Here is a 17618-nt window from a genome sequence, read left to right on the forward strand (position 1 = left end):
CTCAAAAAAAACTACAATTTCAAGGACTTCACAACTCATATTCTCGGTATTTTTATTTGCAGTTTGTCTTCTTTTGCACATTGGTTGTTTTTAGTCTTTATGTATAGTTTCTCAAAAATTCTATTGTATTTCTTTATTTTCCTAAAAACGTCTGCAAGATATTAAATCTCAAGATGACATACATACGTTCATTATAAATTGACTATGAGTGTCCTCCGAGAAGGAGCAACGGATCGGAAGCTCGTTTAGTATCTCACATGTGAAATGTGCAACTTTTTTAAGAGCCTCTTATTTTGTAACCCTCTGCAAAATAAGAACAAACGACGGTCATTATCTAAATTCACAGGGTTATTCCTCAAATTCACTCATTCATCATCCGCGCTACTCAATCGTGACGCCACAAGCGCTGATCACATGACTGTAGGAACCGTACGCCGTGACGTCACATACACCGAAGCCGATCCACCCGATGCTAATTGGCTAGGCGTGGAATGAGCGGTCGAGTGACGATGATTTGAGGTCACTGGAAGCCGGTGGGAAGCATGGCGCGTTGCGCAGCCGAGGCTGTAGGGGATGTTGTGTTGGCCGGCGACCTGCTCACTTTCCCGGCTGCGCACAGCGCTAAGGTGTTGTGCGGGCCTGGCCTGCGGCGGCAGGGCTCAGTGCTGGGTCTGGCTGCTTGTAAATCGGGAATTCTAAGACATAAGGAGCCCTCGATGTATTGGGTGGATTCGCATCAGAAGCGGGTGAGCGACGGGCCCAAGGCGGCTTCCAGTTGTGTGTGTGTGTGTGTGGTTTCGGTGGGGAACCGAGGCCAAGGTTGTGAGGAATTAGTTGTAGGAGATATTTAATTTAATTCACTTGCACTGAGGATGAGATGGGACGGGCTTGTCCCGGTGTTTATACCAATTTGGTAGTTTCAGCCCTTGGCTCGAGTCTCTGTGTCTCCTGGCAACGACAGCTTTCCTGTCACTCAAGTCTGGTCAGTACGAAAATCTTCGCTTTTTAACGTCTCTGTATACATAATTGATACCTTAAATATTCAAAAGTGTTGGATATGTCTCCATGTGTTCGATTTGTTTTAAATTCTTTCATTTGCTGAGTCTTCATTGCCCTGTTGCGTAAAAAGGTTTTCTGTCCTCTGGGTAAGGACACTATCTCAACCCTGAGTCGCAGACCCCTTATTCTGAGGCTCTCCACATGTTCTAGTCAACCCAGCCTTAAGAAGCAACATCTCTGTATCCCGTGCACTTTTTGACTATTTTTAATTCCAGTAAGATTATTCTTCTGAGTTGGGGAAGTGCATATCAATCTTCACGAACTTCTGTTGAGCACACTACAACAAATGAATCCTGCCTTGGGTAAAAAGTAGATCAATATACAGTATGTCAAGTGCAGTCTTATGTGGTGTATTATAATTTTAATAGTTTGTCTCAATGTTTTTACTCATCTTGCTTCTTAGTTTCCTGTTGTACAAGTGTAACATTTGGTTATTTGTACAAAGATACTTGGGGCCTCTGGCTACATTTTCAATCTCATCAGAAAATGTGTTTTAATTGATCAAACTGCTGACATGTTTTCTATCTGCCATGGCTTTCTCCTTTCACTTAGCCTATTCATATTGCAACAGGTGCAACACTGCTATGCAACCTGTCATTTGTAATGATCAAGAGAAATACAGCTGTTCCCACTCCTACACCATGTAGCACTGCACATCACGTATTTATCCAGCTCCCTTTTGATAGCTAGAATTAAATTTAATTTCCACTACTATTCCTTGCATTACTGTTCAAACCCACTTCATTATTATCAAGAGAAATTCTGCAGATGCTGGAAATCTAAGCAACATGCAAAATACTGGAGGAACTCGGCAGGCCAGGCAGCATCTATGGAAAAGAATACAGGAAGAAAAGAAAGATGAGTTAGAAGGGAGGGGAGGAAGAAGCACAAAGTGCTACATGAAACTGGGAGGGGTGAAGTAAAGAGCTAGGAAGTTGTATTCTGTCTGGGTATTCTTCAACCCGAGGGCATAATCATTGACTTCTCGAACTTCGGGTATCTCCCCCCCCCCCCACTTCTCTATTCCCCATCCCTCTTACCCTCTCTCACCTTATTTCCTTGCCTGCCCATTGACTCCCTCTGGTGCTCCTCCCCCTTTTTCTTTCTTCCATGGCCTTCTGTTCTCCCCTATTAGATTCCCCCTTCTCCAGCCCTGTATCTTTTTCATCAATCAAATTCCCAGCTTTTACTTCACCCCCTCCCAGTTTCACCTGTCACCTTGTGTTTCTTCCTGTCCTTCCTTCTAATCCTGACTCCTCACCTTTTATTTTTCTCCAGTCCTGTCTTGGTCTCAAACGTCGACTGTACTCTTTTTTTTTCATAGATGCTGCCTGGCCTGCTGAGTTCCTCCAGCATTTTCTGTGTGTTGCCTACTTCATTATTGATTTTTAAAATAATTTTTGAATGTTGGGGGAAATGCATTAAATGTGAGCAAGTTTCCTGCATGTATTGTTTTCATAGTTTGGTCACAATTTTTCATTAAAACAAGAAACATGGTTACAGGTTACTTAATCCAGTCTTTGAGTTTATTTGGCCATTTAATAAATTTAATCTTGGTGTCAACACAATTTTTCCTCATTCTTCCTTTAAATTCCTGATAGTGCAAATGTTTATCAACCTCTCCCATAAATATATTTAATGACTCTGCCTCCTCAGCTGAGGTAGAGAATTCCAACAAGTTACAACCCTCACCACTATTAAATAGACCCTTATTCTTATAATTATACCCTGTATCGATAAACTAGGGGAAATATCCTGTTTGAATCCATCCTGCAATTCCCATCAGTGTTCTTCTAAATTCCAATGAGTATATGCTCGACCTCCCTTCAAATTCCTATCCTTCCATCTACAAATCAAACAGGTGAACCTTCTTTTCATTGCCTCCAATGCAAGTATATTCAGAATTGGGTTTATTACACCGGCATGTATCGTGAAATTTGTTAACTTAACAGCAGTAGTTCAATGCAATACATAATATAGAAGAAAAAAAATAATAAATAAGTAAATCAATTACAGTATAGGTATATTGAATACATTAAAAATCATGCAAAAAAGCAGAAATATATTAAAAAAGTGAGGTAGTGTTCAAGGGTTCAATGTCCTTAGGAATCAGATGGCAGAGGGGAAGAAGCTGTTCCTGAATCGCTGAGTGTGTGCCTTCGGGCTTCTGGTAACAGTGAGAAAAGGGCATGCTCTGGGTGCTGGAGGTCCTTAATAATGCACCTCAGACACCGCTCCTTGAAGATGTCCTGGATACTTTGTAGGCTAGTAGCCAACATGGAGCTGACTAGATTTACAACCCTCTGTAGCTTCTTTTGGTCCCGTGCAGTAACTCCCACCCCCCATACCAGACAGTGATGCAGCCTGTCAGAATGCTGTCCGCGGTGCAGCTATACATGTTTTTGAGTGTATATGTTGACATACCAAATCTCTTCAAACTCCTAATGAAGTATAGTTGCTGTCTTGCCTTCTTTATAACTGCATCGATATGTTGGGGCCAGGTTAGATCTTCAGAGATCTTGACACCCAGAAACTTGAAACTGTCCACTCTCTCCACTTCTGATCCCTCTGAGGATTGGTACGTGTTCCTTCGTCTTACCCTTCTTGAAGTCCACAATCAGCTCTTTCGTCTTACTAACATTGAGTGCCAGGTTGTTGCTGTGACACCACTCCACTAGTTGGCATATCTCGCTCTGGAACACACTCTCATCACCATCTGAGATTCTACTAACAATGGTTGTATCATCAGCAAATTTATAAATGGTATTTGAACTATGCCTAGCCTCACATTCATGGGTATATAGAGAGTAGAACAGTGGGCTAAGCACACACCCCTGAGGTACACCAGTGTTGATCGTCAGTGAGGAGGAGATGTTATCCCCAATCTTCACAGATTGTGGTCGTCAGGTTAGGAAGTTGGGGAGGTACAGAGGCCCAGGTTCTGTAACTTCTCAATCTGGATTGTGGGAATGATGGTATTAAATGCTGAGCTATAGTCAATGAACAGCATCCTGATATAAGAGTTTGTGTTGTCCAGGTGGTCTAAAGCCGTGTGAAGAGCCACTGAGATTGCATCTGCCATTGACCTATTGCAGCAAATTGCACTGGGTCCAGGTCCTTGCTGAGGCAAGAGTTCAGTCTAGTCATGACCAACCTCTCAAAGCTTTCATCACTGTAGATGTGAATGCTACCAAGCAATAGTCATTAAGCAGCTCACATTCTTCTTAGGCACTGGTATAATTGTTGCTTTTTTGAAGCAAGTGGGAACTTCTGCCTGTAACAGTGAGGGGTTGAAAATGTCCTTGAATACCCTTGCCAGTTAGTTGGCAGGTTTTCAGAGCCTTACCAGGCACTCCATTGGGACGTTCCGCCTTGCAAGGGTTCACTCTCTTTAAAGACAGCCTAACATCGACCTCTGAGACAGATCACAAAGTTATCAAGTGCAGCAGGGATCTTCACAGCTGTAATTATATTCTCCTTTTCAAAGCGGGCGTAGAAGGCATTGCTTCACTACCAGATGAACTCATCGCTGCTATTCATGCTATTGGGTTTTGCTTTGTAGGAAGTAATGTCTTGCAACCTGCCAGAGCTGTCGTACATCTGATGTTGCCTTCAGCCTCGTTCAAAATTGTGTCTTCACCCTTGATATAACCCTCAGTCAATCATACCTGGTTTTCTGGTACAGGCCTGGGTTGCCAGACTTGAATGCCACAGATCTAGCCTTCAGCAGACGACGTACCTCCTTGGTTCATCCATGGCTTTTGGTTTGGGAATGTACAGTAAGTCTTTGTAGGCAGACACTCATCCACACAGGTTTTAATGAAGTCGGTAAAGACTGCAACATACTCATCCAGGTTCGAAGATGTATACAGTCCAGTCCACTGATTCAAAGCAGTCCTGTAAGTGCTCCTGTGCTTTCCTTGTCCATGCTTTCTTGGTCCTCAGTCTTCATTCTCTGCCTATACTCAGAGTAAGAAGTACAGCCAGGTGATCAGATTAACCAGGATCCTGTGAAGCAAAGGACAGGGGCTTCTAATGTCTCTCTGATTCAGCACCTTTTTCTAAGTGACAAAATCAGAATGTGCTGCAAGACCACCAAGTAAAGTTACATAAATTCTTATATTCCTTGTAATACTCCTTACCAATATTCTTATATTCCTTGTAATACTCCTTGCCAATATCCATATGTCTCTGAAATTATTTAATGTACTTGCATACCTTGCTTTGAGATTCCTGCACTGGACACCACAAATCCTCTTGTATTAAAAGTCTTTTGCTTCTCACAATTTAAATAATTTCCCTTTCATTCTTCCTTTCAAAGGAATGAATATTTCATTTTCCTACATACTCCATCTGACAACCTTCCTCCAATTACTGAAAAATTATGACTTTGCAGGCACTTCATGTACTGCTATCAACTTGCTAATTCATCTGTGCATGTGCCTTCAGCTTCTTGTCTCTGGGATAAGGGGTGAATGTTGGCTTTTACCCTTGTCTCCAATGAGCCTTGTTGAAAGCATATCTGAAGTAATAATGAAAAACAAAGGAATTGATCTTAGTCTGCTACCAAACATCTCCCCCACAACTCCTTACCACCCTAGACTTTTTAATATTTAATTGGCTTTTTAACATTCATTATAATGTATGTCCTGTAGTGAAGCTGTTGAAAAATTCAGCAACTTTGCTCATGTCCAAAATTGAGGACCTAAAGAACAGATATGGTACTAAAGTTTAGTCAGCTCAAACCACCTGATTTATCAGCATAAAAGAGGAATCTGCCAAATCATTGTTTTCTGTTATGAGTATTCTTATGTACTTTTTGTACAATTGTTCTTTCTTGTAAAAATTGTTTAGTTTTTCATGTGAATACTGCTTGTGTGATGCCATATGACTGTGATGCTGCTGCAAGTAGGCTTTACATTGCACAAGTGCATACTTGTGTGTGCGTATGTCGAGCTGTGAAGCACAGGTTCTGCAGCTGTTCAAGCAGAACTTTCTACTGTCTAAGCACAGATTCCAAGAGATATTGATACTCATTTTTAATCGCAATTTTACAGAAAAGGACTTTTGTTCCTGGATATACAAAAATAATGTTTGATCTTGATGGTGTATAATTTATGTTTGAAATTTACAAATGTTTACAGAACACATTCCTCTTGAAAAAGATATGAATTATTGTTTTCTTCTTCTTCTCCTCCTAACCAGTATGTACCTACTAAAGGTGAATATGTAATAGGAATTGTGACCACAAAATCTGGTGATATATTTAAAGTTGATGTTGGGGGAAGTGAGCAAGCCTCATTATCTTATTTAGCATTTGAAGGAGCTACAAAACGAAACCGACCAAATGTACAAGTAAGTATTGCTTTACTTGTCCTTTCAAGACAGTCCAGATTGAATAAGTCTTAAGATTTTTACTGCAGATATCTTGAGAACTAGACTAATGATGAACATGAGCTGTATTTAATAATTATCTAGCCTTCACAAATTGTAATCATTAATAAAAATCAAATTTCTATAGTAATGCTTTAAGTTTAATGCAAAATACTCCCACTACTTTGTCAGCTTGTATAGATGACGCAACATCAGCAGTGTAAGCCTGAGTAGTGGAAATGAACAATTTTTGGAAGACCTTCTACGATGCAAAAATTCTGTCACTGTGGCTACTCAACACACAGCCCTTAAGACAGAGGAGCAGAATAGAGGCACCACAGTAACATAGCTATTACAGCTCAGGCCTTCTGGAGCATGGAGTTCAATTCCAGTGCCATTCTATGAGAGTCTGTACGACTTCCCCGTGGAATGCATAGTTTCTCTGGGTGCTCCAGTTTCCTCCCACAATCAAAAGATGTACTGGGTTGGTTAATTGGTCGTTGTAAATTGTTCCATGATTAGGCTAGAGTTAATCAGGTTTGCTGGGTCGGCATGGCTCGAAGGAATGGAAGGGCCTACTCTGCACTATATTGTTAAATTTTATAAATAGATAAATTTTACATATACCACTCAGCCCATCAAGTCTGATCCGGCATTCCATCATGGCTGATTCATTATCCCTTTTAACCCCATTCTCCTGCCTTCCCTTAACCTTTGATGCCCTGACTAACCAAGAACCTATCAAACCCTTACAGCCAGGACTGCCAATCTAACTGTGCTACGAGATCATCTACCTTTTTTTGTATTCAAGTATAACATTTTCAGTCCTGTATTGTTCACACTTTCTGATTTCTGCATCCATGTTACACTGCAACACATCCCATTGACTGTAATTTTGCCTTATTATCTGCCTGTCCTTCCTCAGTCTCACTGCATCAACTTGTATACCAACTGCCTCAGCCTTATCACTCCAGTTCCCATCTCCCTTCCAACATAGTTTATACCCTCCCTAACAGATCTTAGAAACCTGCCTGCAAGGGTATTGGTTCCCTTTGGCTCAAGTTTAACCTGTCCTTTTTGTGCAGGTTGTCCTTTCTCAGAAGAGACCCTAATGATCCAGAAATCTGAAACCCTGCTTCTTGCTTTGCTTCCTCAGCCATTCATTCATCTGTACTATCATTCTATTCCTGCCTTGAGTAGCATCTGGTACTGGGAGTGATTGGGGGGGGGGGGGGTACCTTGGAAGTCCTGCTCCTCAGCCTCTTCCTCAGCTCCCTATGTTCACTGTATAGGACCTTTTCCCCCTTTCTATCTATCTCACTAGTGCCCAAGTGCAAAACAATCTCTGGCTGCTCACCTTTCTTCTTAAGACTCTTCTGCAGCCACTCAACTGACAAGCCTCACAGGCCCTGCTCGTTCTTTAAAACTGGCGCATAACGTCCGCAAGGAACCATCTCCAACTCGCCCCATGATCTTCCGCTACACAGTCAAGACCCCGTTGGTTTTTTAAAGAGCAATAACATAGACTGCTTTGAATGCCTTCTTGTAAACAACAGCCCAAGACTCAGCCAAAGGATCACACATTCAGTAGGAAATACTGAGGCTGGTTGACCTGTATAAGTCAAAGTAGGTTCGCTTTCGGTGAATGATGCACATTATAAAGCATGGTTTGTTATGTCAACTGCTCTGCCCGCCAGAGGAAATTACAGAGACTTGAGGATACAGTTCAGCATATCCATGGACTCCATCGTTCTTGCTGCCTCAGTAAAGCAGCCATCAAAATCAAAGATCCAACCCACCCTGAACATTCAGTCTTCTCCCCAGTCCCAACAAGCAGAAAATGCAACTTGGAAGCACGTACCAACAGGCTCAAGGACAGCTTCCATCCTGCTGTTAGAATACAATTGAATGGTTCCCTAGTACAATAGATGGATTCTCGACTCATTCTACTTTATGTTATTACACTTAAATTGTATACCTGCACTGCACTTTCTTGGTAGCTTTTACACTTTAATTCTGCATCCTGTTTTTGTTACACTTTGTACTATAATGCACTGTGTAATGATCTGTATGAATAGGATGCAAGACAGTTTTCTTTGTGCCTCGGTGATGGTAACCCAATTCCAACAAAAAATTATTATTGATATTATATTGCACAAATTAATGACTGGGAATTTGTAACTTTCTGATTCACTATTACTCTTCTGACTTCACCTCTGTAGGTAGGAGATCTTATCTTTGCGCAGTTTGTTGTGGCCAATAAAGATATGGAACCGGAACTGGTTTGCATTGATAGCTGTGGACGATCCAATGGAATGGGAGTGATTGGTCCTGATGGATTATTATTTAAAGTTTCACTGAGTGTTGCACGCAAGTAAGTTACTAAGTTGTGAATATTCTGAGCACTTCACTGTCACAGTTGTCTGATTTATATTTTGTTTAATTATTGATTTCAGGCTACTTTCTCCAAACTGTGAAGTCATCAAGAACCTTGGAGAATTGTACCCTTTTGAGATAGTCATTGGAATGAATGGACGGATATGGGTAAAAGCCAGAACACTTAAGCATACTTTACTTGTAGCCAATATACTAGAAAGCTGTGAAAACATGACCTCAGAGCAAAGAAAACAAACCTTCAAAAAATTGTCTGAGAATGTGCCATAAATCTGTCATTACTGATCAAATAAAGCATTTGTATATTGACCCTGCCTGAATATTTTAATTACTCCATTTGTTGATGGTCAAATCTGACTTATTTCTGCATTGTACTTGAATTCTCAACCAGTTATCACAATAACTGATCTGACAACAACATAGTGGATCGACAGCTGTACTACGGTGATAAAATTAATGCCAACTAGACAAGCTTCTTGAAGATTTAACTTGTGAAATTTACCGAAGAATCTTGATGTCGTACAATAATGAGTTTTTCATTTTAAAATGCGGCAAAGGTATGGTTTCACTTTTTGAATGTTCAGAATTAAGTTGTGATTTTCCTGTTTTCATTGTACTAATCAATTCTATAGCATTTGGGAAGTTGACAGATTATAGAATAAAAATGCTATAGTTCTGAATGTAAGAGTTTTATTTGTGCAGTGCAGTTTAAGTAACGCTTTGTGAAAGGTATTTTAAATGCAAGTAAATGCTTTGGTTTTTCACATGTAGATTTCACATATTTTGGTAAACTATATTGAATCTTAATCAGTGCATTTGGATATTAATCTTCACTTTTGTTTCAAATAACTTTTTATCACAAAATATTTGTACAGTAAGAAAAACAATGTAAAAGGTTTTTTTCTTAGTATCTTGTAATCAATGCACTGAGTGGTGTTAACACTTATAATAAAACAACACCGTGGCCCGCTGGAGTGATACACTCTTCCAGTGTTTCATATATTTCCCCTCCTCACTCTGCCTCTCCATGTCTAATAGCAAAAGGACTCAAAATTATGGTCCTTCCCCAGGGTGCTTTAACTAAGCTTCAGTTCATTCCTCAACATGTACTTCATGCAGCCTCAAGATGCTAATTGGTAGTATTCCTGTAAAAGCATCTGTGCTAGAAGACCAGGAAGTTTCAGGCAAACCAAAATTGTTTTTCACCAAGTTGATGATCATCCTGTAGCACCCTGATACCTGTCTTGGTGTGTAACCCTGGAAACAGCTTGTAGATCAGAGAGTCTCCAAATGGCACAGCACATGGTCATTGTTAAGCAATTCTGCTTAATGTTAATAGCTCTTACTTTGTCTGCTTTCCCTTTTTCATTGCACGTGTAATGTCTAGTGCATACTTTAAAGAAAATATATATTTCTTTCCAAAAAGCTAAATGTATAGAATATCCATGTGGATATTAAAGAAACCAAGGATAATCTCAGTTCAATGATTGGGAGAGCTAGAATTCTGGGAGTCTATATATGTAAAGTTGTTACTGTGATTGTCACTGTATTGCTAGAGAAGACCATCGTACAGCAGAATTAGACCATTTAGCCCATGGAGTCTTCTCCATTCATCACGGCTGATTTATTATCTCTCAATGCCATACTCCTGCCTTCCCCCTGTAACCTTTACCCCTTTACTAATCAAGAATCTGTCAACTCCTCCTTTAAATACAACCAATGTCTTGGCCTCATCGTTGTCTGTGGCAATGAGTTCCACAAATTCACTACCTCCTCGTTTCTATTCTATAGCTGTGCAAGGGGTTCCTAAACACCCCCCACTATAGGAAATGTCCTTTTTGTGCCAATTCTATCAAGACCGTGAAATATCGGATAGGTAGTAATGAGATTTCCACCCCCCCCCCCCCATTCTTCTCAACTCCAGAGCCTACAGGTTCAGAGCCATCACATTCTCCTTGTACTGTCGTTCGCGGGATCATTCTCGTAAACCACCTCTGGACCCTCTCCAATGCCAGCACATTTTTTCTTAGATAAGGGGCCCAAAAGTGCTCTCAATACTCTGCAAGTGCAGTCTGGCCAGTGTCTTATAAAGCCTCTGGATTATATCCTTGCTTTTAAATTCTAGTCCTCTCAAAATGAATGGTAACACTGTACTTGCCTTCCTTACCACCTGCAAGTTAACCTTTAAGGAATCCTGCAGGAGGACTCTCAAGCACTCCCTTAGCACCTCTGATTTCTGAATTTTCTCCCCATTTTAAAAAGTCTCCACTTTTATTCTTTCTACCATACACACCCTACAGTATATTAATCTGCCACATCTTTGCCCATTCATCCAAACTAAGTCCTGCAGACTCCTTGCTTCCTCAACACTACCTGCCCCTTTACCTATCTTTTTATTGTCTGCAAACTTCAAACTTGACCTCAAAGCCTTCAATTTCGTCATCCAAATCATTGACATGCTGTATAATGTGAAATTAAATGGTCCCAGCACCAACCCCTGCGGACCACCACTTGTCGCCAGCAAGAAAAGACCCCCTTTCTGGCCTGCTCTTTGCCTCCTGTCAGTCAGCCAATCTTCTATCCATGCTTGTATCTTTCCTGTAATAGCAGAGGCTCTAATTTTGTTTAGCAGACTATTGTCAGCACCTTGTCAAAGGCCTTCTGAAAATCTAAGTAAACTGACATCCGCTGACTCTGCTTTCTTTATCCTGCCTGTTATTTCCTCAAAAAATTCCAGCAGATTTGTCAGACAAGATTTCCCCTTAAGGCAGGGTTTCCCAACCTCTTTTGTGCCATGGACCCATACCATTAACTGAGGGGTCCATGGACCCCAGTCTGGGAGCCCCTGCCTTAAGGAAACTTCTGTTTTATAACTCTGAAACATAAAACTAATAAAAAGGAAAACAGAGCTGGGAGATGCAGTGAAATCTGTTTCTTTCTTTAGTGAGGTGCACATTCGAGTTCTGACGATGTACTTCTACATATAACCTGTAATGAATTGTGTAAACAACAAAGAATGCTCAAGAGAACATTGTTTACAATATTATGCAAATAATACAGAACTGTTAAATACACAATACTCCTCCCTGCTTAGCTATAGACCCTACCTCAATGTAGAATGCATCTTAAGTTGTGTGCAAAGACAAAATATACGTAATACAACTACTATATAGACATCCACTGCATAGTAAATTTTTTAATTATCCCATTTTGGCCTACAGATTTAATCTATGTGGGGGATTTCTTGGGGCTTGTGGGATAATGTCTTTCCTCACAAGGAGATCACACTGCTTAGCAGAAGGGGATTGTAGTTGTGAAACTATCTCGGGTTTTGGGTCCTCCATGGTGGTTGTAGGAGTTGACTCTGGGACCTCAGGAAGTGGTGCTGACAGCTCTGGACACCTTTCTGTTCTGAACAATTGATTTCACTCTCCTCAGCTGATTGTCTTGTCTACAGATGACATCAAATGCCATCTCCACTGTGTAGTAGAGTGGTCCAATTCTGTCCTTAATCTTACCAGATACCCATATCTGATCATTTCTGTAGTCCCTTACCAGGACTGTTTGTTCAGGAGTGAAACATTGAATCTCCTTGACTGAGAAGCCCACAGTTTGTTTCGGCTGTTTGTCTTGCATACTCCTTCTAGATTGGGTTTGAGGAGATCCAGTCACAAGTGCAGTCGACGACACAGAAACAGCATAGCTGGTGAGTTAGTTGTGGAAAGTGCTGCATTGCGATATGCAAGGAGAAAATTTACGAGCTTCTGATTAGTGTCAGTGTAGTGTGTTCTGCTGACATTCTTCAGTGCATTCTTTAGACTGGACAAACCTTTCCACCAAGCAATTTGTAGCTACAGGGTACAGTGCTGATGTAATGTCTTACTCCATTCATTTTCAGGAATGACTGAAACTGTTCCGCAACAAAGTGTCACTAAGTGTTTTAGAGCACCAGTCCTTGAGAAGAGGCTGAGAAGAAAAGAACAGTGTGCGAGGCTGTTGGGAACATTTCTGGCCAATGTAGCTGATCCTCTACTACCAAGAATTTTGTGCCCAAGAAATTTGCTGCATGAATCCTCTGGCAGAGTAATGCAGGCCAATCCCAGTGATGGAGAGGCACTACTCTTGGCAGCTGAACATGCATGGCAAGCATTTGATCTGCTGATCTATCGCAGGCCACCAGACAAAGCTTTCAAGCCAGTTCTTTCATTTTGACCATGCCCAGATGACTGGCATACATGTAGCTCCTGCAACACTTTAGCTCTCAGCTAGGATGATACAAGAACTCAATCCCCACATACGGCAACCTCCATCAAGGTCATGTTTATCCTGGCACTGAGACAAATGGGAACCTGGAATTACTGCTGTCCATTCCAGCCGTTTTGGATTGCCATGTAGACCTGAGAGTGTAGGGTCTTTTATGTTCCCCTTTGATTATTTCTGCCATAATAGGGAGACTTGATTTGCATTAAGGAGAATATGCTAAGAGGAGTTTCCCCTGTTGTAAATTTTTCAGGTATTTCCTTTTCCAAGTGTAAAGGGGACCAACAGAATTTCCATGTTTAGTTGTCCTCTTGAATTCAACTTGTAATTGTGTCCTCTGCAAAGCAGAGCCCATGTCTGCATTCCTACTGCTGCTGTTAGTGGAACACCCTTCTGTGGATTGAAAATGAACACTAGATAATCAATAACAAGGATAAAATCGCTCCCATACAAGTACTGGTTGAAGTGTTTTACATCCAAACCAAATTTGAGGTTTCTCTGTCAATCTATGCATAATCTTTCTCTGCAGTGGTAAGGAAGCGTGATGCAAAGGCTGTAGGTATTCATTTCCATCACTCCTTAAAATGTTGCTTGACTGCACTTACATGGCAAGGTGTCACAGACAAGCTTCACTGGATAATGTGGATCATAATTTGTGAGTACAGTGTCGAATGTCACCAGTTCCTTTCTTTTGGAAAGCCTCCTCAACTGCTTTGTCCATTGCCATTTCTTCCTGATCTATAGTAATGAGTTCAAGGGATGGAGCAGGAACATGTTATAATAATTGACAAATCCTAAAAAAGAATCGCATGGTGACATGTCCTTTGGCTTGGCCTTGGGGCATCCAGCATTGCTTGGATTTTCTCAGTACACTTGTGTAATACTTGTGTGAATGCTGTGACTACAGTAAGTGATGCTTGGTTTAAAGAATTCACACTTGTATCATGCTGTGAGCCCATAATCTAATCTTTTTAACACTGTTGAGATTTTGGAGATGTACCGCGTCATCCTCACTGGTAACAATGATGTCATCCAGGTAATGCTGATGAATGCTGGAAGTGCCTGGGCGGCCTTCCAGCATCTGGTCCATGACTTTCTGTCAGAGTACAGGTGAAGATGCTACTCCAAAAATAAGACTATTATAGTGATGAAGCCCTTTGTGTGTTTATGGTTCGAAACACTTTGGATTTTTCTATTTCCGTCTGTTGGTAGACCTCAGCTAAATCTACTTTGCTGAAGTGTTTTCCACTAGAAAGGTTTGCAAAGATGTCCTCTATCCTGGGCAGAGGGTATTGATCTACTTTAGGCACTGGGTTGATGGTGACCTAAAATTACCAGAGATCCTGATAGATTCATTCTTCTTGGCTACTGGGACAAGTAGCGTTACCCAAGGGCTCCGGTCAAACTTGGAAAGAATTCTTTCTGCTTCCATGCTATCTAGCCACTGGCTATTTTATCACAGATGATATAAGGAATCAGATGAGCTTTGTAAAACTTCGGTGTGGTATTTTCTTTTAACACTATTTTACCCTTGATATTTTTGAGTTTTCCAGTGCTGTCCTTGAACACTGCTGTGCCATCATCCAGTACTTTTCTTATTTTGTTTCAGTTGTCATCGTCAATCGTGTCCCCACAGTGTTGGCCCTCCTCTTTTTACCACATACGAGCCCAATGTGGCTTGTTGGTTGTTGTATTTCACTGTTATGAATGACATTCCCACAGGAGTTATCTTTTTACCAGCATAAATTCGTAGTTGAATATCTGCAGGCATCAGTTCAGTATCTTTGAAATACCATTCAAACTCATTTTGTGGAATGACTGAAACCGCCAAGTTAGTGCCCAATTCCATTTTAATTAACTGTTCACTTCTGGTGTAAGCCAAGTTGCTTGTCTCTTGTTCATTTTCACATTGTAAATCTGAAAAGTACTCAGTCCTGTGTCACTCATCATTATCAGATTTTTTTTTCATCAACAGCATGCAGATTAGTGCTCTTTTTGAAACTGCAGCTTGACTGTCTGCCTTTTTCTCTTCCCTGTTCAGTCCATTTATTTGTTTGCCTGACATACCTTTTGTATATGTCCTTAGTTGCATTTTCTCCAAGTTTTGCCTTTAAATCTACATTGGTCCGGTGTATGTGAGCCCCTGCCACATTGGTAACACAATTTTTTCAACCAGCCCTGTTTCTGCTTGAGTGTTGCTATTTTGTTCATATTCACTTTTGTTCTGGACTGCAACTCGATTGTATCTTTCTAAAGTTTCCATTGATATGGTGATTTCAACTGCTCTTTAATGTGAGTTGTAGTTCAGTTAGAAGCCATTTTTGAATGCTTATAAGATTCCACAGACAAAACAAACACTTAGTGCATCATTAAGCCCACCACTGAACTTAGAATGCTCAGTGAACTTCGTTATTTCAGCCACAAATGCTGAAATGGACTTCCCTCCCTTTTGATTCTGTTTAAGATACCTAAAGCTTTCTTTAATCAACATTGCTTTCAGTTCAAAATGTTTCTGCGTTTCTTTTCCAATGTCAGCAAAGCTCATTTTGTCTGGTTTGGTTGGAGCAGTTAAACTTATCAGCAAACTGTATGCTTTTCCACCCAGTGCAAGTATCAACATTAGTACTTGCTTTTCACTGGCTATTCCATTTGCTTTAAATTACTGTTCAATTCACTCAGTATACATCATCCAGTTAACTCTTATGCAATGGAACATGTTTATATCATATAGCCAGACATTTCTGCTTTTTAAAATTTATTATTATCTAGTATTCACTGTTTGTGAAGCTGTGAATTTCATCTATCTTTTGCCTTTTTAAAAAAAAAAACTTTTTGCTGCACTTCAACAGGTTGGTAGTTGTTTGGGGTTCATTTGAATCCTCGTTGCCACTGGTTTTGATGTATGCCATTCATGTATTTTAACATATAAACACATAAAGAATTATGTAAACAATAAAGAATGCTTAATCAAACAGTATATTTACAATATTACTCAAGTATTAAATACACAATAGAAACCAAATTGCCTTTGGCCTGTATTATCTTGTGCCTCCAAATACCCATAAACGTCATCCTTAAAAATGGACCCATTAACATCTTCTCAACCACTGAAGTCAGGCTAACTGGCCTATTGTTTGTCTTTTGCCCCTGTCCCTTCTAAAGAGTGGTGTGACATATGCAATTTTCCCGTCCTCTGAAACCATTCCAGAATCTAGTGATTCTTGTAAGATCACTACTAATACCTTCATAATCTCTTCAGCTTCCTCTTTCAGAATGTTAGGTGTAGCCCATCTGGCCCAGGTTACTGAACTACCTTGAGATCCTTCAGCTTCCTAAACACCTTCCACTTAGTCATAGTAACTATAATCAATTCTGCCCTGCCTCTCATTCTCTTCTTCCCTCTGCAGTCCCTAAACTCCTGCGTTTCTGGCATACTGCTGATGACTTCACAGTGAAGACTGATGGAAAATATATGCTATGTCTGCCTTTCCTTTGTCTCCAATTACTGCATCTCCAGAGTCATTTTCCAGCGGTCCAATATCCACTCTCACCTCTCATTTACTCTCTATATATCTGGTTTTAAAAAAACTTTTGGTATCCCCTTTTTTATTATCGGCTAGCTTAGCTTTGACTTTTTTTAACTTCTGTTGGTTTTAAAAATCTTCCCACTATTGTTTGCTATATTGTATCCTCTCTCTTTTGTCTTTATGCTATTTAGCTTCCCTTGTCATCCATGGTTGCTTCATCCTTCCTTTACAATATTTCTTTGGGATATATTTATCTGGCACCTTCCAAATTCAACCCAGAAACTCCAGTCATTTCTGGTCTGTTATGAAACTTGCTAGTGTCCTTTCCAATCCACTTTGGCCAGCTGTTCTCTCATGCCTCGGTTGTCTTTAGTCTACTGTCATACTGATATATCTGCATTTAAGCTTCTCCCTCTCTAACTGCAGAGTAAATTCTATTATATGTAATAAAATAAATCAGTTATTCTACCAAAAATTTATGTTACAAAGATTTCCTTATAAGAAGGAGTTGTGGTTCCATGTGTGACTAAACTCAAATTATTACATAATTTGCACTTGAAATTCATTCACTTTTCATTTCCACCTTGGATTCCATTATAATTTATTGGATCAACTTCAATACAAGGGTAAAATGAAAATTAAAACTAAATGCTGGAAATGTGCGTTTGTACAGAATAGGGTAGTGTCAGCCTAGAATTGGCATCTAAGAAGAGGTTTGCAACTGCAGAAGAGGATGCTGGGGGAAATTTAGGCCATGGACTGTAACGAGAGGTTGGACAAATTTATTTTTTTTTCTAATGGAGGTGACTTGGGGGTGATCTTAAAAACACAAAATTATGGGAGGTATAGAGAAGACAGATACTATCTTTATCCGATGGTAAAAATCGCAGAGGGCATACATTTGAGGTGAGAGCAATTTTGAAGGATATGTACAAGGAAAGCTTTTTGCATGGACTTGTGGGTGACTGGAATGTGCTGCCTGGGGTGGTAATGGAAGTAAATAAA

The 17618-nt window shown here is 40.3% G+C and overlaps 1 protein-coding gene across 1 annotated transcript; it reads left to right on the forward strand.

Annotated features, from left to right (window-relative positions):
* The first annotated feature begins 464 nt into the window (after positions 1–464).
* LOC134344950 (exosome complex component RRP40-like) lies at positions 465–9784 on the forward strand. Its single transcript, XM_063045083.1, has 4 exons — positions 465–746; positions 6265–6414; positions 8655–8806; positions 8889–9784. The coding sequence occupies exons 1-4, from the start codon at positions 543–545 to the stop codon at positions 9094–9096; spliced, it is 714 nt and encodes a 237-aa protein (XP_062901153.1). The 5' UTR covers positions 465–542; the 3' UTR covers positions 9097–9784.
* Positions 9785–17618: the final 7834 nt, after the last annotated feature.

Source organism: Mobula hypostoma, chromosome 4 (assembly GCF_963921235.1).
Source record: "Mobula hypostoma chromosome 4, sMobHyp1.1, whole genome shotgun sequence".
NCBI lineage: Eukaryota > Metazoa > Chordata > Chondrichthyes > Myliobatiformes > Myliobatidae > Mobula > Mobula hypostoma.